The sequence below is a fragment of the Eutrigla gurnardus genome (assembly GCF_963514095.1).
Source record: "Eutrigla gurnardus genome assembly, chromosome: 14".
Taxonomy (NCBI): Eukaryota; Metazoa; Chordata; class Actinopteri; order Perciformes; family Triglidae; genus Eutrigla; species Eutrigla gurnardus.
Window position 1 is genome coordinate 8,450,176 of NC_139937.1, and position 22,139 is coordinate 8,472,314.

The 22,139-nt window shown below is 39.0% G+C and overlaps 1 protein-coding gene across 1 annotated transcript in view; it reads left to right on the forward strand.

Moving 5' to 3' along the window:
- The window catches only part of cdkal1 (CDK5 regulatory subunit associated protein 1-like 1), a 216,951-nt gene that overhangs the window by 115,819 nt on the left and 78,993 nt on the right, over positions 1-22,139 (forward strand). Inside the window, exons 9-10 of the mRNA XM_084026002.1 lie at positions 8,305-8,471; positions 17,684-17,829. Coding sequence (XP_083882128.1) covers positions 8,305-8,471; positions 17,684-17,829 — 313 coding nt within the window. The remainder of the gene's footprint in view (positions 1-8,304; positions 8,472-17,683; positions 17,830-22,139) is intronic.

Genomic DNA, 22,139 nt, shown 5'->3' on the forward strand with positions numbered 1-22,139 from the left:
TAAATTAAGCTGCTTAATTACTGCAATTAAACTGTGTGGTGTTTGTGCATGGGTTATAGTGTGTACACGCGTGTGAGTTTGTGCATCAGGGATTGAAGGAGGACTTGTGTGTGTGTATAAGTGTATTACTATGCTGATGCATGTGTGAAGATGTTTATTTCCTATATGCCTGTGGATCAAAGGAGCAAATACTTTCAGTGAGAGGTGTTGAATACAAATCTAAAAAATGGCAATCTTTGAAGAAGTTCTTCATATTGGGCAAGCTGTCATTATTATTTTATGACAGCTAAAGTCAGTCATACATCATGCAGGGGTGGATAGTATTCACAGAATGAAAACTCTATGTTCTAGTTGAACGACTCTATTTCAGTAAACCTTTAAATGGTAAGACAGACAAACCAGGGAAGTAAGTAAGTAAGTATTAAATGAAATAAAGTGTCTGTTTAAATTTTCATGTTGCAATTTATAACAAGCACTAGCGGATTCAGTTATTGTTCATGTGATACTGACAATAACAAATGATTCATTGCTATGCGAATAAGATAAGTGCATCTATTCCAACACTTGCAGAAATGACTTAAAAACCATGCAACATGTCTGCTTCATTCTTCTTCTCCTCAATATTTTCTCCTTTATCCAACCTCATGATATTTTAATCTATATCCGTCCAAATTTGTTTAATTTATCAAGTTGCTGTTTTTGATATCACCGCATGTTTATTACTGCATCCTGGTGTATGGGAGGTTTACTGTGGAGGCAGACAGCCAGAGGGGATTGGCTGATGGGGGAGGACAGAGCAGCGGCTGGCTGAAGGTCAGATTGGCCTTCCAGTCAATGGCTCTGTACATTCATGGTTCTATAGAGATGAGGGGTGTGTGTGTGTGTGTGTGTGTGTGTGTGCGCGCGTGCACGTGTGTGTTCTCCATGAGATGATGAACTTAATCCTTTTTTGAAAAGGCTTTTGTTCAAATTAATATGGTATTTATTGTATGAAGTACAATGCTTTATGTGTGCTTGTTGCAAGGCAAAAAGCACATTAATTTATTGTCTTATACATATTACGTTGATACATATGTTGGCCAAATTAATTGATTGCTCAAAGCAACAATTCATGCCTGTCTCAGTTTTTCATTTTAGAAGGGTATGTATTGCAGTAGGCAGTGCAAGTCACCAACCACTTAACAGTCTTTGCTGCAGCATTACGTCATTTTTAACTTCCCTCATCTACTAAGACTTTTTTTTGTTAAGATTTTTTTTTCCAACGCTGCACATATATTCAGAACATTTATCCTTGCACTGTCTCCGCAAATGGCCCTAATAACCTAACATCATAATATGTCACTTGTTTAATTTTTTTATTCGCTTTGCCATTGGAAATTAGCTTAGGGGTATGATGAAGAGTGTGAATATGATGATCAGCAATATAGTAAAATGTACAGATAATTGGTACAGTGATAAACTTATCCAATAAATGTACTCTGAGTAATAAATCCACCCTTTACCCTACGCATAACACACAAATGGGCTTTTTGGGCAATCATTTGTGTTGCAGAGAATTGTATATAATGAAAAGAAAAACAGTAATGACAGTAAAATGCACTAAAGACAAAAAATAGCATGCAACAAAAAATATACCCACTCAGAACATATTTACACTCATACTTTGAGTCTCACCTGCTCCAGATCATACTATAGCTGTTTGTAACCCTGCTGTTAATTTGTATCATCAACTGCAAAACAGATGTTCACTACTGGATATCTGCTTTTGATTACAATGCATGAAAATATGTGCATTTTGAAAGTTGACTCCAGTGTGCCAGCTCTGAGTTCATTCCACTCTCTAACCAGAGACATGCAACCTGCTGTGTCGATGTAACATTTTCCAGTCGCATAATGAGGTATTTATTTTCTTGGTTTTAAGGTTGTCGGATGAATATATTAATACTACATGAGCTTAAAGAATAACATTATTACAGTCAATGCATTACACAGTATTTCATGACATCTCTTAGGTCATTGAGTGAAAGAGTAAATATGCTCAAAGGGATCTAAGCTTTTATTGCTTTACATACGGTCATGCACATGTTGATTGGTTGCGGGGGTAATGTGTAATAGATTGCAGATTAATACACATGAAGACGATCCTATTACACTGCATTAAATCCTTATGTTCCATGACACAAAGCAACACATAGCTAAGCATGTTGTATACATTAAGCTGCAATGATGCATGAACGGGTGTGTGCACATGGTATATTTTAAGGTATATTAGCAGGGGCACCAGATATATATCCAGACTATCAGGGTGTTACATTACTGTGTACTAAAACTGTAGTTTGGTTGAAAGTTGAAAAACCAACACGTTAATGATAAGCTTGAACCATGCTTGAACTGTTTCCCTCTCGCTCAGTGTTGACTTGTGTTATGGAAAATAGGGATTTAATGCAGTTTAATAGGATCATCTAATCTCTAATCTGTTAAACATTATGGCCTGTGGCAGCCAATCAGAATGTATATCACGCCAAGAAGATTAAGATAAATAGGAATACTGAACCCATATGTGTAGGGTAGCGATTGCAGTTTGTGTATTCATGGTCACAATGCGCATACAGTACAGACTTAGGCCGTAACACACATGCATGGAAACGCTAGTGCTAGACATGCACTGCTGCATGAATGTAGTTGTGTATTTTGGGGGTATATACATATACATGATGAAGTAGTGCAACCTGAGCCCTAAAAAAACGTGAAAAAAACCATGGTGGAAGTAGAGCCGGTGTCTGTGCAGCAGGTTGGTCACACAAACAGTCTTAAAATACGCAGCCAAAACAAACACATCGGACATGGCTGAGAGAACGAAATGATCAAATGTGTTTACGCTCGTTGCGAACACTTGTTTACACTAATGTCAATGACAGTGCTTCCTGCCACAAGTGTGATTAAAATGCTTGTTAAGGAGGCAGTGGTAGTCGTCCGTTTGAGGGCTTGTTAAGCAAACATTTTATAGAAATATTTATGTAAAAACAGTGTTTTGTTTTTCGACATCACACCATATCATAGTCTTTGTGCCTAGTAGGCTAATAACTTTGCTGCTGTTCCACCCAAAGCAAGCATATTTCATTACAGAGGAGTGTAAAGCAATGTCAAGGGGATTTTGTTTAATTTTAATATAAAGACATCCATACCAATAACACAGTGACCATCTTTCAGAATAAAACCTATATGAATTGTGATTTGAATCAGCCATGCCTTGCAAACACATTCACCCCCCTAATATATATATATATATATATATATATATATATATATATATATATATATATATATTTTTTTTTTTTTTTTTTTTTCCTTAGAACCTGGAATCGAAATCTTTACAAAATAGTCAACATTGGTCAAGTGTAAAAAAAAAAAAAAATAAATAAAAAATCCCTGAAAAGTTGCACATGTACAATCACCGTCAAAAGTCTCATAATTAGTGTTGGAGCACTATCCAGTTCACCATTTTTTTTTCTATTTTGTCCATGTCCATTACAAAAAATCAAATAAAACAATTATTTTAATTCCAGGTTAAATATAAAGTCAGCAGTCAGCTTGACAATTTGTAAGCAATGTAAGCAATGCATGTGTATGAATGTATGGGATATCAGAGCCAGAATGTACCAACTATTAAAAACAAGCATGACATGAAAATGTGTGGTCATGTTGGGCCACTTGTGCGTCTCATTTATGACTATAGAGCCCTCTTCCATTTCCAACAGTAGCTTTTGCTAAAGCTCCCAATCACCTGAATCAATTGGTTCTGTCATGCTTCTTCAAAGCAACTGCTTCAAAGTCCTCATCAATTTTCTCCTCCCACTCTTCCCATCCTTTCATCCAGAGGAGGAGAACCATAAGACGCTATATGTGTAAACAGTATAATGCTATATGGAGTTCTGCCACAGTATATGTTAGTTTGACTTTAAGCGCTGCAGTTTATAGGCAACTTGGAAACTACATCATATTTGTAACGATGAATATATTCAACCTTTGTTTGCCGTCAACACAGAATTTCATCATTTCAAGTTTTTCTTTGTAAAGGTTAAATTTTAACTGCCTGTATGACTGAATTCAGGTCTTTATATGAATGCATAATAACCCAAATTGGTCCGTCTGAACTGGTTTAGTTGGTATAACAAACCAAAGCCACCTGTTTTCTTCCATCCTGGTCACTTGGATCAAGTTGAGCCGAGGCCAAAGATATTCAAAAACACATTTTCTTAGATTGTTTGTTTGTTTTTGTTTTGTTTTTTTTACCTTTTTGCTCATTGACTCATGGATGTGTACAACAAGATAAAAGTGTACATTTAAATCACATAGAATTTATCACGTAGGCAGGCAGGAAGATGACAGACAGACAGACAGCTGATGATGGAGAGCGAAAGACGAGACGAGGGGAACAAATTTAAATATTTAGTAGTAAAGTAGTAATACTACAGTGTAAAATACTATGTTACAAGTAATAGTCCTGCATTCAAAATATAGTATCAGAATCTAAAAGAACCAAAAGTAAAAGTATTAATTATGCAGAAGAATATGTATTGTTTTATTTTATTCTATATTGATGCATTCATTTGTGTGTCGTATATATTTTCAATTATTAACACATGCACTTTTAAATGTAAGTATGGTGCCCAGTTACATAAAAAGCATATAAAAAGAGCATTTTTCCTCGGGGGGTGGGGGTGGATTCCCCCAGATGCCCAGTGACAATGCATAGCAAACAAATATTTGGCAGAGAGTTGGGGTGATGATTGTTGCATATTGTATTTGTCAGATGGTGTGACACTGACATATACAGCTTAGGCACACGCACAGTTGTTTCCACTAGTGTGTGTTTGTGTGCCATCTCTCTCCCCCTATCTCTCTCTCTCTCTCTCTCTCTCTCTCTCTCTCTCTGCCCCCCCTCCCTCCCCATCTATAGTCCCGCCCATGCAAGCTCAAACCACAAGCAGTGCAGGTTCCACTCTTTTTTCCATATTCATCTTTAATATCTTCCTGTTCTGCCCTGTTAACGTCTGCCGTTTTGTTCACTCCTCCCTGTGCTGTGTTTACACTGCTGTGTCAGAGTTCAGTGAATGTTAACAGCTTTTAGGGAAAGTATGCTGCTCTCCACCCTTGTTTACAACCGCTCTGACATCAAACTACATCACAAGGTGTCGTGGAAAAAAACGGTTTAGGTTAAGGGTCCAAGCAAAGTGGAAACTTGCTGATTATTATTTCAAGGGATACAGGGTTTAATTTTTCAGTCATCAACAGTAACTTTATATGAATTTGTTATATGAAAAACTCCTTAAGTTGAGTTAAGTTAAGTTTAAGGCTAGTGTCAGCTAACCATCATCTAGACCTGCACCTTCAATTAAAAAGAAGAAAATATCAGGTTTTCATAATATGGTGTTGGCTTCAACTGTTGGGCATTTGTGAAAATGCCTTCATTCATCATTTGCAGCACAATATTAAATATATACGGTTCTCTCTGCAGTGTACTCCAGTGGTGATGAGTTGTTTTGTAGTTATCTTGCACCACAGTGACCTCTCTCTACTGTGCACATACTAAAACCAGAGGAAGCAGCTGTGTAGTGTGTGTCAGAGCAGATAGAGAAGGGAGAGCAAGCTAACATTTCCTGCCGAACGAGCCACCCTCTCTTTCTCTCTCTCTCCCTCCCTCTCTCTCTTTGGCCAACAATAACACCATTGGTTCACCTGATACAAAGGGAGAAGAGAAGCACACCGAAGGGGCAAATTACTAGGCAGGTTATTGAGTTTATCAGGAGATCTATGTATGATGCTGGCCTTGAGTAAACACCTGAGACTTTTCCAAAGCATCACCCTGTTGAAAACACAATTAACACAGGAATCACAAGATGCATTCAATAGCAGCCCGCACCAAGCCTGCTAGCTTGGCAGCATTATGCGTGTGGAATCGTAGGAATGTTGTTTTGGAAGGAACCGATTTAGCTCCTAGGCCAATGTAATGCCTCGTACTTAGGGACCACTTGGCCAGTATTATTCTTGGACATGGCTGTGACATGGAAAGTGATGCTGCTGGTATAGTGGGTATAGGAATACATTCACTCCTGGAATGCATATGATGCGAGGGTGTTAGGCCTTGGCAGAGGGATTGGTATAATTCAGCCCAAATGAGCTAACATTAGCTGCCCTGGGAATTCACTGTCACCACCCTCCTTCGGGCTTAAAAGATGAACAATTTGACGGTAAAAAAATCAACTACATTAATGTTGCTAAACAGAGACACACGTTATTTATGGATTAATTGTAGCTGATGATGATATGTCTTTGTATAGAGCTTGATCTCATGCGTCACTCTTAAGTGGCCCACAGTTGACTGCTAACTCCTATTTTTGTCTGTGAACCTCCCTTCACGTTGCTCAAAGAAAACATTCAAACTAAAAAAAATTTAACAAGCTAATACATATTTTAGGTGTTATTCCTTTAATGAATCAGGCTATTTCTGGGCATTTGAGCAAGGTGAGATACGCTTTTAATTAATTGCATACTAAAGTAAATGAAAATAATATCTTGAATGCATTCTTGTATAGTGTGTGTTAGCCTTGAGATCTGATCACGTGTGATTGATGGGTGTTTTTGATGGTGCTTTTAGACATGGCTGCCTCCAAAAATCATTAGTGCGTCTTAATGCCAACGATGATGAGCTTTGGAAACTCTTTCACTCCGAACAATTATACTGTCATAATCTTTAATCTGTTTGGCCTATGCCTTTTAAAACAGTTTTACAAACACACACACACACACACACACACACACACACACACACACACAAAACAGTCCAATTAGCCAAACATCTTTACTGTAAGAATGACCACATGCATCTCTCGGTCTGTCCCTGCTAATGATAATGAAGGTTGGGTGGTTTTCTGTGTGTACGTCTGCATCTGTGTGTACTTGAGCTTGTGCCCCTGCGAGTGCAAATATATTTTTGTGTGCCTGCATGACATGATACGTCGTAACACATAGCTTAAGCAGACACTCAACCATTTCCAGACCTACAGCCAAATGACAGTTAGATCATTAAGCTCTAGCAGTGAGCGTTTCTCTAATTTAGCATGAAGCCGGTGGATCGGCCCTTCCTGCTGTATGTGACCTTCACACTCCTGGAATGCACATTTAAAGGACGGGTATTTTTAATACTTGTCAGTGACTGTCATGAGCTGGGTTCTGCCAAAGCCTTGGAGCATTTAGGCTGTAGCAACAAGAGACTGCTGAAGGTAATGCAATTATAATATTTGAGAAGCTGCTGTGATGGTAGGGGAGCAATGCCACTTGGGCAGGCCAATGTGGTAAGACATGATAAAATATCCTACCTGTATATTGATCAGCCTATTCTCAGGGATAAGACTGGAAATATGTTTTGGAGTGTTCTGATAATAGCTGAAAACTGAAGAAATCAAATTGTATTATCAGTAAAAAAACAACAACTAAACAAACAAGCATTCAGGTACAGTAATTATTCGGGGGAAAAAATGTGTAAGTTTGGCTTTATACAAAAGAGGAAGGAAGGCTAATATACTATACTTGTGTCTTTAAAGTCCAACATATTTGTATCAGCTACAGCAGAGACAGAAATCCAAATGGGATGTGTTAACAGCATGCATAACTGTGAAGTATATTGAAAATATTAACTGTTGCTATTAACTGTTGAAAGCTGTATTGGCCTACCCTGTTAATTTGACCATCAAAACAGAGGTCTGAATCAAATAGCGTCTCAGATATCAGTCTACTGGCTTTTCATTCACAGTGGGAGGTTCCAGATAATGGTGAATCTCTAATGAAGTACAGATGTGAGATTCCCTTAAGTGTAACAGCAGCTAGTCAGAGTAACGAATGCCTCCGTGGGTATTATAAGTATGTCTCACCGTATAAGACGTGGGAGAATGAATGTAGGCAGCCTTTTTTTGCAGGTGTTAAATTCTATATCAGCCATGCTCGCATTTCCTGCCCCTGAACATACTGTGTGTTGCTGCATACCAGAACTATAGCACCAGCACCTGTAAGGAGTTGGATGAGCCACACTTCAGTATGTAGGAATGATTGCTCATTTCAAATAAAGTGAGCAGTTTGTTTCAGGAATCATACCATATGAAAAATGTCTGCAAAATGCAACTCACCATATTAACTGACAAAAAAAAAGGAGATGCATTGATGTGAAAATGCTATCATCACTCTGCAAAGAGAGATTGAGTTATTAAGCATATCTAATGTATGTTTGTGCCTCTTGTCTCTTTCCAGAGGGAGTGTGTGAGATCTGGTTGACCAGTGAAGACACAGGAGCGTATGGTAGAGACATCGGGACCGACCTGCCCACCTTGCTGTGGAGATTGGTGGAGGAGATTCCTGAAGGGGCCATGCTGAGGCTCGGTATGACCAACCCACCGTATATCCTGGAACACCTCGAGGTATGAACAGTACACAGTGCCCACATTTCACCCAGAACTACCGTTAGAGATAATAATGCATCACAGATAAAATAGAACTAAAATATTAACTAAAAGCTAAAGTACCCCGGAGAGTTTCCTTTTCACCTTTTTTTTTTGTCCCTGTAGTCTCTTGTACTATTGTACGATCCCTTTCTGTGAACAAATAATATTGCTTTGCCTAGATTTAATAAACTAAATCCCTTTCTGTTTTGCTTACCAAGCAGTTTAGCTGCAGCGCCCACACTCCATTCATTAGTGCAGTTCATTCTCTTCTCACCCTAATGAGTCAATTAAGGACCATTGTGTCCTCTTTAGCAACCTCATTTTATCAGTCATTATTGTCCTCCCTAATGGAACAATGGACATTGTTATCCCTCTCTCTCTTTCGCTCTCTCTCTCTCTTTTCATTCTACCGCTCTCTCTCTCTCTCTCTCTCTCTCTCTCTCTGTCAGTGAGAGTTGTCTGCATGCCCGTCGCTGTCTGTCAGACATACATTTTCTGTTATTTAAATACATTTTTTTTTACCATGTTATCATCATTTTCCTCCATAAATGGACGATAGGCATGTCCGGTCTCTCTGCTTTCAGAAAAACAAATAAATTAAGAGAGAAAACTGAATAACAGTAAGGTGCGTTAGGTACAGAGAAGATATGTTTTGGAAATATTGCCTTCATTCGTCTCCATTATTCCAGGGTTGGCCACGCTCTGCCCGTGAAGACACATTGCACTTAGAGCAGGACCTTCTTGAACTCACGTTTGTAGCACGACTGTTATTGGTTGCTGTGATTTGAAATGTTGCTGTGTAACATAAGGTCACTGACCGCAGCTCTGTGTAGTAATGAACCTCAGGGTCTCGTCCATTCTGTCACTGTTAGGGAGAGGCCTGTGAATTCTGCTGAACCAAATCCAAGTACATTGATTTATCCTGGGGTGTGTAGAGAGAGTGTTGGGCAGAGTTGTGTCTGGTTCTTAAATATGCATGTAAGTATAGAGTGCAACAAGGGAACTGATTTTAAATATAATCATTATTATTATTGTTGTTATTATTCATATTTTTACTTCAGTATAATATACAAAATAGAGGGAGGGTGTTTTTTTTAATATATATTTGTTTCTATAATCCAAGTAGTGACTTAAGAAGTCAAATAAATATGATTGCAAGAAAAGAGTGTATTTGAAAAAGGAACATTTTAGGTAAAATGGACAAAAGTCAGGGATTTGCTCTCCTGATGTCTCTAGTGTTTCTGGTTTTTAACAATATATTACTACAGTTGTGCTTGCCGAAGAGCATTCCCAGTCCCATTCCTGAGAAAAACAGTTGGAAAGAATAGAGGGGGGAAATATAAAGACATGGAGGACATAGGCTGAAATAGGGCGATGGTAACCTAGAAAACAGTATTTAATAAAAAGAAGAAAACAAATGTGAGGTTCACAACAGATGGATTTTTGAATCAAACAATCAAGGAAGATCCTAGATAATAGATGGATGAAATGAGGGCAGAAATGGGGGGAAAAGAAATGGGGATGAAGGCCCGGGGATAAAGATGAGGGCTAAAAGGAGTGGGAAAGTGCTGTGGGAAGCAGCAATGGAGGTTGTAATTAACCAGGGGTTAATGGAGGTGGCTAATTGTCCCCCACATGTATAGGTAGGTTTTCTGCTTGGCTACATTACAATTAAAAAACCACCCTCCTAATGATAGGGAATAACAATTAACTGATAATTAGAAATATACTGAGAAGACACACTACAGTGTAGCTTGGTCTCTCTTTCTCGGTGTGTGTGTGTGTATGTGTGTGTGTGTACGTTAAGAATCATTTCATATGCTACCGGCCCTTTCATTGTTAACGTCCATGCATTGAATTGAATTATATCTCTTTTGCTTTAATTCCTCAGTCAATTAACCTACATAAGGAAAGATAAGAGTGTTCTTCTTTAACTTATCGTTGTCTTTGTTGCTCCTGTCCCCCATTTACCCTTAATGCTTTCCTCTCTTTTCTCTCCTCCCCTGCCACCCCGCCTCTCCACACACTTTGCTTTTTTTCCTTCCAGTCCTACTTGCTGTATAAACTTTCTATATATTGTCAATGATTGTGGGCTCAACACACACAGAGAATCTTGCTAGAAAAAAGCACATCCTTTTAAAACTCCCAAACTCCTAAAACTCTCATTTCTTCCTCTTTGATTTAGCCTCCCCACCCGGCCTTCTTTTTATTTTTTAGTCCTTCCCACTTCGTTCTTTGTTGAATTTTTTCATATTCTTCTTCTCACTGTGTCATTTTTTTCCCATCTTCCCCCACCTTTAAAGTCCTCATGTTGGTGGTAATGGCAGCAATAACAAGAGTGTGATGAGGATTAAGGTCAGATCTCTGAAGTAGATTTAGCCTTCATCTGAAGTAAAGGCCAAATTATATTCTGCCGTCTTTCTTTCGAAAGAACACCAGCATCTCTTATACCGAATGGCCGTGATTGAAGCTGAAAAGGCCAAGTAACCTCTCCACTTCCCACTGAAAGATCACACTCTCTCCCACATACTCACTCATACCAAGGCTTTTGCACTATCTCCCTCTGTCACACGAGAATACACAATTGCTTCTTATGTGCAGCCTGTTTTTTTTCCTCTGACAGCCTCATAGCACCATTTGCTGATTGGAGCAGTTAAAGGCCCCAATCTCTTCTCATGGGCCACTTGTCTCTGACATTTTGGTTGATTGCATCGTGCCAGCAGTGGACAGTTTTACTTGAGTAGTTGCAAGTAAAACTGTTACTTTTATATTTTTCTCTTTAGACTTTACATTTGTAAATTCAGCATTTTTACTGTTCCATTCGTCCGTCTGCCTATCCATCCGTCCATCCACCTGTCAATAAATAGATAAGCTGCTGTCAAAACTGCAGCATGGGTCATCTCATCGTTCAAGGTGTGTGTGCGTGGCCGTGCGTGTGTGTGATTGAATCTAGCATGCTAGCAGACTTGGTAAATGAGGTGTGAAAGTAGCCTCCTCGTACGCTGCAATCAGTCAGGCTGGAATGAGTGAAATAGTAGTTGTCCATTAACCATATCCTCTAGAGAGCCCTTTCCAGTTTGACTAGAGATACATCAGACATCCCATTGACAATCTCTCCACAGTAAGCTCTGTGAAACCGTGGTTTGAAACCGTGAGCTTAGAATGATCTTATGTAACATTTGGCTGAGCTTTATTTGACCAAAATTATTAATTCAAAAATAGGATCTTGTAAACACAGTCAGAAAAAGAGCAGTGTGCTTCCCTCCTTGGCTCTTCTTCTTGTTGGTGCAAAGAAAATATCAAGGAAACTTCAGATGAAATGTCGCCATATCACAAAATGTGAATGAGTGTTTTGCATTTCCTGTGACAAAGAACAGGAATTGGGTTGTTTTGTTTGTGTCAGGTGTTTTGTTTTTGACCATGTGAAAGTTAACTGGATAAATGTTTTCTGGCTATGACATGGCACCGCGCAGATTATCATTTTTTTTACATTTTATTTTTAGCTTTTCATGAAATGGCTTTGTTGCATTTAAATATTTACTTTCCAGAGATGTTGAGAGACTTGTGACTGTTTGATGGAGGAGCACCGGGGCCTTCGTAACGCTGACAAGCCACCAAATACCTGTAACGAAGTGAAAGCTCCAACCTCTGCGTCAGCTGATATTTTCTCTGGACAAAAGCATTCACACACATGAACACACTGACGGGGAGAGAGAGACATACTATCTCTCACCTTCACTCTCAGATGTGCACCCAATCACAGCTGTATGGGCACACACTTAGACACACCCTCTCAGACCATTTTCATTTTAATGAAGCCTTTGGGAGCCTCTTCACATTAGAGACCTAATGTAGCATTGTGTGAGGGACCCGACACCAAATGAATACTCATAGTAAAGCTGTCCCGATGTCCCTTTAAATTATGAGTCCTGACTTGCTGCAGTAAATTATGTTTTTTCTGAATTATTGTGGTGAATTATGAGTTCTGAAGGATGGAAATTTAAAAGCTCGCTGCCTATGCAAAGCAGATCTTTGTTGTGCCTTTTGTTAAATCTTTTTTTGAGGGGGGGCAAAAATAATTAAGACAGCAATAATGACGATAGAGTAAACTGAATTATCTGCATCGGTTAATGTGATTCACAGCCATAGGAAACATTTATGCATATCGTTGTTTTTTGCATTTTAGTTTTCACTATTTAAGTCATCGGAAACACACTTTGAGAATATTTTATAATGAGGAAACAATATGAAAAATGTGAAGATGCTTAATAGTATGGTTATCCTTTATTTCTAGCTCACAACAGTCAATGCAATGTGACATTCAAATGCTAAATGCTCCCTTTTACTTCACCATGCACAAAAATTAATCTGCACTGTGTGAGGGACTTGGTGTACCCTCTAAGGAAAATCCAACATCTTCTGTGTTTGAAATGTTTAATACCAATGGGAGCTTACTTTGTCTATCTGATGCTGAATACAGTTCCCACCGACTGTGTTTGTGTGTCAGTGCACACGCATGGGGACCCGACTTATTATCCTGGGAATGGCTGGTAGAATCATTTCCTCTACAGACTCCCCTGGGTGAACCCCGCTAATACTCTATTGGGTTTGTGTACATGTCTGTGAGCGTGTGTGAATGCAGTTGGGTGCTACTTATTCCGGTCTCGCTGTAGAACATTCATGTGAACCAGACTGTGACCCGATCTGTCTGCCTGCTGGCACACGGGGGAATCAATTTGTGTTTGTTGTTGCAAGGCAATCGCCAATGTGTCATCGTATACGGATACTTAAAAGTATGCACCATATGCCAATATGGACGCCACAATACTTTAGCAGTTGTTTCTCTTTTAGCTAATATTGAATTGACGCATGGCATGAAGTTGTAACTAAAAAAATGTATTACATATTTTTTGCCTCCTGAGACAAAAGTGTTCATCAACACCGCACTCAAGACATTTTGTGTAGTACACACTCAAAACCCATTTAGAATAATTACAAAACAGTTAATTAAACACAACATTTTTTTAAGATCAACATACATGTAAATTCAAAGTGAATGATATTTGAACAATGTCTGTTTTACGGGTAAATCAGTTTGGATTATGATTTCTCTGTGATTTAGGTTGTAGCATCGAGTTATACCCTCTTTCATTATTTGTTTCTTTTTTCCTTCAGTATTGACATCCCTGCTTTATAGTGTCGGTCAAAATTAATTTAATTTGTTTTAATAATCAGTACTCCACCAGCTACAACACAGATACACGTAGGGGGTAAACGTATGGGGAAACTCACACAGAGCACACGTTCACTGCTCTGAAAACAAACAAAAAAGGGAGAAGAGACTGATTAACAGCAAATACATGACAGCAGTGTAATCAACAAAATCCTCATACAGACTATTCCTCCGGAGTTTAGAGGGGAGTGAAAGGGTGTTCTTCCTCACTGAGGCTGCTCGGAGCCAGACCACCTTTTATCTGCGCTCGCTCTCTTTTTTTCCATATATCTTCTTTTCAGTCATATCTGATTTGAGGGGGTAGATATTGGATCCTTTGAGCTAAGCCGGTTAAGATATGTCCTTTCTGGTTTGTGTTTATCTGAGCTGATCAACCAGAGATGAAAAGATTGTGTGTCTTTGTGTGAATGGGAGAGAGAGGCCCAGGGGGGGAAGGAGAAAGTGGCAGAAAGCGAGAAACAATATTATACTGCTTTTAAACACTGTCGAGACTGATAAAAAAAGAGCACTTGCACCAATTGTTGATTGATTTGTTTAAGCTTGTTGAATTCTACTTTGAGCAGGGTAGTTTATCCAGCCAGGAGCGAAGGCATTAAAGCAGCGCTTACATTTTTGCCACTGGGCACTGCTGAGCGATATCTTCAACACAGCATCATTTGCACTTCAGTATCACTAAACTGTCTGTCAGCACCAGTCAAACATTGTAAAGGCCTCAACTCCAAAGGGATCAGTTACCAGAGAGATTGATATCAGTGCACTGTATAATCATTGGAGGATGGGCTTCTCTGTCAGACAGAGGCACACAAGATAAATGGCTTGTGTGAATGAAAAGTCCTCCCCTTATAGATTAATCCCAATTTGTCATCAGCAGTGTCCTGCTTCCCAAACTGACATGCCATCTGTTGAGACCCCGTTCACCCTTGCGACACACATTCAAGCATACACACACACAAGCTGTGGGCTCCGCTGCAGTCTTTGGGGAGTTATAATTGTCAGTGAATCTAATGAGACTGGAGCAGCATATCACGACACAATAATCTTCACTGTATCAAGCTATAAACTAAAAGGCAAGGCAGGACAAAGCAACTTTATTTATAGTAAACTCAATGTGCTTTGCATTGAAATGTATACTGAAACAGACAGTATTTTTTACATTTTTTTAATTATTATTACAGACACAAATTCAGCTCTCAACTGTCATAAAGAGACTGCTTAATTCAACAGGACATTAATGTGGCTTTATTTAAATGTACTTAATTTGCCCTGCAGGTAAATCATCATCAAGCAGACCTTGCTGGTAGCTAATAGACATAATCACAATGGAGCGCCATATTACAAATTCACTGTACTAGCATATAATATCAACTGTGTTAATGATTTATGATAAGTGCAGACTTTAAAAGTTGAAACCAAAGGTAAAAGTGTTAAGCTTTAAATATTTTTTGAAAAGGCACATACACAGAAAAAGTACAAGCATCTACAGTATATGGCTAAAACCACACAGACCATTACTGTCTGTATTTTTGGAGTATAACAGGCTCCACACCTGGATTTTAAAATGCACTCAATAAAGTATCTACACCGAGAGAAGAAGACCATAATCACCAGAGTAAGTCAAAAGAACTTAGAAGTAAGACATTGGCACATAATAACTCTACCATTATTTTACCGTCGATAGGAAAAATACACTTTTCTTTCAGCCTTTATCTCAAACACACATGCAGCAAGCTGATTTCTGTCACCAATCAAGCTCCATTTTCTAACCAAATTAATTCTTTCTAATTTGGAGCTTCTAGTGGTCAGCCCCCTGTGGTGCGCTGCAACTGAGCTGTGTGTGTGTGTGTGTGTGTGTGTGTGTGTGTGTGTGTGTGTGTGTGTGTGTGTGTGTGTGTGTGTGTGTGTGTGTGTGTGTGTGTGTGTGTGTGTGTGTGTGTGTGTGTGTGTGTGTGAAGTAGGGAATTCTACAATAGATCTTAATTGAGAGGATGGACTGCAATCAGTGTATTCTTCTAGGAAATCATTAAATCATTTCTTCCTCCCATCGCTTTTTCCACTTTCTTGTGTGGTGATTAGCATAGTAATTATAGCATCCTGATTATGTCCATCAGAAAAATCTGACATCTGTGGTCTCTCCAGTTATTTCACTGAGGAAATGAAAGGAAGGAATAGAGAACAGCAAAAAAAAAAAAAACAGGAAACCCAGCCATGAGTTTAATGGATCAATTCTCCGAGTTGCTTTTATTTTCAATATGTGAGACATAGAAAATTAAAGCTGCTAACAGCAGTAATCCCTCACACATTCATGCATGTTGGGGTTACCGGCAGGATGTCGATCAAAGTGGCCAGGCACAAAGCTGAGTGTAATGATGCCTCCCACAAGAGTGCACGACAAATGGTTCATGAGCACTGAAAAGGGCGGGGCTGAAGTGTAGGGGTGCGGAAAACCGCCAAAGACGAATCCAGAACTCTGTCAAGTGCAATGATGCCTCCCACAAGTATCTCAGAAAAACGGTGCAGGGACTCTGAAAGGGGACGGGGATAACCCACACCGATGAAATAGCAACTCTCTGCCGAGTGCAATGATGCCTCCCACATATGTGTAGATATGGCTTATGAAAGGTGCAGGTTGGAGTAAAGGGGCGTGGCTTTAGCATTTATCGGGACCGGACCCTTATGGGCACATATTGGTTGACTTCCTGTTGGGTTTTGGGAATACCTCCAAGAGGCTTTTTATGTCTCTATGTTACATCTGCCTATCACATGTTGTACATGTAGGTGAAACCCCAATGAGGGGCTCAGATTTAGCAACTTTTTATGGGATGCTTGTTCAGAAAGTCGGCCCTTTTGTCCATATTTAGTGTAATAACTGCTAATGAATATTTAATCAGTCAACAGAAAACCACCATTTTAAGACATTATAAATAATTTTAGTATTACTAAGTGACAATACCATAAGTACAGATTTCCCAAGGTGAGGAGTTTCCAAATGTCTGTTCCATGTTGATTTATATGTAGTAGTTCCATTGAGATAAAACAGAAAGACTTGTTTTCAGGCCATCAGTGTTGTAACATGGTGCCAGCATGTTTGACTGTTATATTTAATATTCTACACGATATAGATTGATATGATGTAGGGCTGTTCGATTTTGCCCAAAAATAAAATCCTGATTTTCTTCTCTCAAAATCCGATTTTCAATTACGATTACGACTATTTTGTAAAATGACAAAAGGCAAAGAAATTATTTCAAATATGCTGTTTTTTATTGAACATTTTGCAAATAATTTCCCCATTGGGGTGTGAGTGCAAACCTTGCTCTTATTAAATAAAGAATCCCTCAAGGGATTAATATAAAGAACAATTAATGAACGTTTGCCATCTGTCTTTGCTCCATGTTATCTTCTTGTAGACCTCTTGTAAACAAAAAAAAAACAAAAAACAATCCCTTTGGGATTAAGAGAAAAACCTCACTTTCACATGTATCTTAAGGTGTGTCCATTAAACAAAAATGAATGAATAAATTGCAGAACTTTAACTTAACTAAAAAATCGATTTTACGATTTTCACGTTTTTAACATTGTCCTAACTACATAATCGTGATTACAATTTAAAATTGATTAATCGAACAGGCCTAACATGATGTTAGTAGAAAGTCTATGCCTTGTAACATACATTTTTGATTTAACTAAAGATTCACTGTCACTGTGTCAAAAAACGATTTGAGTAGTTGTGAGAAAAAATGTTAACTTAGGAAAGTTATCAATTTTCTATCTGTTATCACTCATTTTCAGTGAAGAGATGAGAAACAGACATAATGACATGCAGGAAAATTCATGCGTGTTCACCCCGATTGCCCTTCCGCTCCAAACATGAAACAAACTTACTCTTTATTTCTACGTTTTCTTGTCTTCCCATCTCTTTTTATTCCCTCTCTCTCTTTTCCTGGTATCTCATTAGGAGATGGCTAAGATATTGAATCATCCCCGCGTCTATGGCTTCCTTCATGTTCCAGTGCAGTCGGCCTCAGACAGCGTCCTGATGGACATGAAGAGAGAGTATTGCATTGATGACTTCAAAAAAGTGGTGGACTTCCTCAAAGAGAGGTAAGACAGGATATGGAGTCCTAATGGACTCATGATGTTGGAATGTCTCCTGATGACACCATGTGTGTGTTTTTAAAGAAAATCTCACTTCATTTATTTAGCATATCTTTGTGAATAACCTTTATAAATGACTGATTAGTGTGTGTGTGTGTGTGTGTGTGTGTGTGTGTGTGTGTGTGTGTGTGTGTGTGTGTGTGTGTGTGTGTGTGTGTGTGTGTGTGTGTGTGAGAGAGAGAGAGAGAGAGAGAGAGAGAGAGAGAGAGAGAGAGAGAGAGAGTGTGTCTGAGTGACGGTGTGTGTGTGAGTGAGAGTGTGTGTGCATGTTTGACTACGATCTATGAACGTGGCGAGAATGCCGACGTCTCACCGGCTCTTACTAGCATTGCTCTTTTATTGTCTTCCTATTCACTCTGGCTATCTGGTTTTCTTGGAGATTAATATTCATACTGAGATGTGAGTGAATGCTTATTTTGATTAGATTTTTTTGTGGTTATGCAAACTGTATCTCTGTCATCATATTTGTCCTATTGTTCTTAGTTCCTTATATAGCCACTGCAATATGGGATGCAACATTTGCATCTTGAAAATATGAAACGTAGAACAATCAGTCTGATTGCTCTTAACATAAAGATACTGTGGTGAGCCTTGCTTTGTGTAATGCTGCTTGATAGATGCAATGTTACTGTTAGATAAGTGATGGGAAGGATTAGGAAGGAATGAGTGTTCATGAACCACCTCACCCACAAGCACCTCAATTTCTGTGTAAGAAAATAGTCCTTTTCTCATTCTTCCTCTGGGTAGCTGCCGTGATTCACCATGAAGAACCCATGATCATCAGGCTCATTTCTAATCATTTCTAAGCATAGACATTCACAAGGTGCTTTGCATTGACTATATATGGTCGAATGTGGGCGTGCAGAGGGCGGGATACGAGGCTGATCCACATGCACACATTTCCAAGTTGATTTGGGATTTGCAAAAGGAATTTGTGCACTGGCAGGCGTTTTAGAAATCAGAATATTTTTTGGCGTACCTTATTAAGTGTGGATCCTACGCACCTTCTTTTTTTTTTATAACTGAGGATATTGTTTTACAATGTTATATATTTCAAACATGGAGAACTGACTGCAGCACTGTTTGTATATTTGAGCCTTGATTCCTGAGACACTGTATTCAAGCTATGGTCTTCTAAAAATATCCTCACTGGCCCCCACACGGAGCTAAACATGTACATTCCTGATATGGATTAGAGAAATAAAATACACAATTCTGAAACATGCACATAATGCATGGATTTGACCTCTGACATGGCACCAAAGAGAAGAATTGATGCAAACTTAATCTTTAACTGTATGAAAGATAATCTGACATGGAATTTGAGTCTGATTAATTATGGCAGTGCACGTCAGGGATGGTGAATAAATAGAAAATTGATGCCATGATAATACGCTATGAAGGGATTCATATTAAAATGAGGTTGGGTCCCATTACTGCCTTGAATCTCTACGTAGGTATTATTGTGTGATATAGAAGAAAGATCTTCATGTGTGCAGATGTATGTTTAAGCATGTTATTGCTGTTGCCAGATGATAACCTCTTATTTTTAAGGACATAATCCTTTTTCCCGGAATTAAATGACACAATGCATGCTTTGAGATTAGTGCAGTATAAGGTATTTCTGCTACATTTGATTATATATGTAAGAGATTTACAGAAACATTGAGGGGGGGAGAGTAAGTACTTGTTTTAGGAACTAAATCAAAAAGAGGATGGACATGGATTCACTCATCAATATCCAGATAATCATGAGTATTCCTTATTCTGCACATTGGATACTGTTTAATCATTGTGCACTTTTCTCTGTGGAATTACGTTGCTGTGGTTCATGTGTACAAATCTTAGATATTAATATCTATACCTCCACATATAAGTCTTTTGATGTTGTGGATTAAAGTCATTTTGTCAACATAGTTTGCTCTGAGCAGATGAGATACATATACTGCAGCAATCAATAGATTGCATATAGCTGCTTCATGTATGTCAACGGTCAAGACAGGCTTGATATAAAATGTGAATCTCGTTGACTCGTATTTAGGTCACTGTAATGCTATCTAGCTCTGTGCATTTAACTATATGCACAGACAGAGAATGTTTGTGTGGTATTTGAATGATTAATCATGTTTAAAATGTTACATAAAAGCTAGTATGCCTGTGTGTTTTTTTAATCCTATTTTACTCTTTTATATATGAGTTTCTTTGATCTTACAAGTTCTGCTTTTAGTTTGCTAGCACTTGTTTTACTCTCTGCAGCCGTCATCTTTTTACTAGTCGGTCTTCATGTTCAAGTATTTGTCTTCTGTGTGTGTGTGTGTGTGTGTGTGTGTGTGTGTGTGTGTGTGTGTGTGTGTGTGTGTGTGTGTGTGTGTGTGTGTGTGTGTGTGTGTGTGTGTGTGTGTGTGTGTGTGTGTGTGTGTGTGTGTCTTTGAGTGGGTGACAGGTCCATAACTTGAAATTGCTATAGTGTCTGTCTGTCCATCTTCCTCTCATCACTCACATATATCTTCTGGCATTAAAAGCGCCCGACTGGGCCCAGCATGTCCTCCACTAGAGTTGAAGGCTTCGCCATTCCTTTAAACCTTCCCTTTTAAGTTCCTCCTGAAGGGGTCGAGATGAGGAGTGATACCACTGTGTTTACTTTAACACCGACTCAGATGCATATCTTTTTGTGTGTGTCTGTATACTCTATTGCTTTTTTGGCTTTCAGCTGTTTTAGCCTGGAGTAGACCTCCCTAACCCCATCTCCCCTTATTTACTTTTAAGTAATCAATGGAAATTCAAACACAGTGACACTGATCCGGCCAGAATCTTAACTTACTGTGGCAAATGGTCAAGAGAGGCAGAGAGAGACCATACACACAGAAACGCATGCAAGCTCGCCACACGCAGGGTAGAACGTAACAAGATCCTGTTTATATAAACTGTCTGGCTGCCCTTTTGTGTGAGTCTTTGTATGTCTGCACGGTTACCCAATTCCTGGCTTCTGTTACTTAAACACACACACACACACACACGGGTGATGTCGATTGGCCGAAATCAATACCAGCACACATTTAGTTGTCTGACCCATTTGGCTGCAGCAGTAATAGCTGGGGTGCAGTTCAGGGTCCGGGAGGGGGGTCAGAACCTCGGACAACTATATGTGAGTGTTTCTGTGTGTGAAACATAAACAGAGTACCAAACGCTCTTTTTTTTTGGTGTTTTTTTTGTTCAGGGAAGTATTTTAAAAGCACTTAGTCCTGAGATAAGGTTCTTTCAGGAGCTTATAGGAGGTGATGGATGGAGATGAAAAGAAAGGCATGTTAAATATCTCGGAACACTACAAGTGTCTCTGTTTGTGTGTCGTTGCCTTCAGATGTAAGCTTGTAAAAAGTTGAATTTTGAAGGTGAAGTCGTAGTTTCTACATGTTTGATTCCTGTTGAGCAAGGCATTTCTTCCCCAAACCTTTTCAGTGGACTTTGTCAATTCCACACTTTTACTTGAAAATGTCCAGTGTCACAGCTCTTTATTTATTTGTCTTTTTAATATGGATGTTTTAACAACAGCATAATTGGTTCATTGAAGATCGTTTGGCAACTTCTCGTTGAATGATGGAAATATGAATTTTAATACGGACTTGAATACGGATACCGGTTGCTATTATTATTATTATTATTATTATTATTATTATTATTATTATTAGTAGTAGTAGTAGTAGTAGTAGTAGTATTGTTACTATTATGTCCAGTGATCTGTCTCTTTTGCTGAACCTATGGTTAATCTTTTCTTCTGCTATCCTTTCCTTAAGTCACAGGCTACATCGGCCTGTCTCTAACTTTGTCGTTGTTTCTCTTGTTCCCTTCCGTACACTTAGCGTGGATTAGAAGGCCCCACACCATGCTGTCTGAGTGTGTGCATGTCATACAGTGTTTTCACTGATTCACTCTACTTTTCACGCTGGTGCACTCATGCAAACCGGAACAACTTGAGGTGACAAGTGAAGTGTTTTTGTGTGTGTGTGTGTGTGTGTGTGTGTGTGTGTGTGTGTGTGTGTGTGTGTGTGTGTGTGTGTGTGTGTGTGTGTGTGTGTGTGTGTGTGTGTGTGTGTGTGTGTGTGTGTGTATGTGTGTGTGTGTGTGTGTGTGTGTGTGGGGTGTGGGTGTGGGTGAGAGGGAGCCAGACTCACAAGTGACTGTAATGCAGATTCTCACAATTAGTCCTTTGTTAAGCCATGTAAAGTTCACCTCTAAGAATGTGGCAGACAGGACCGTGT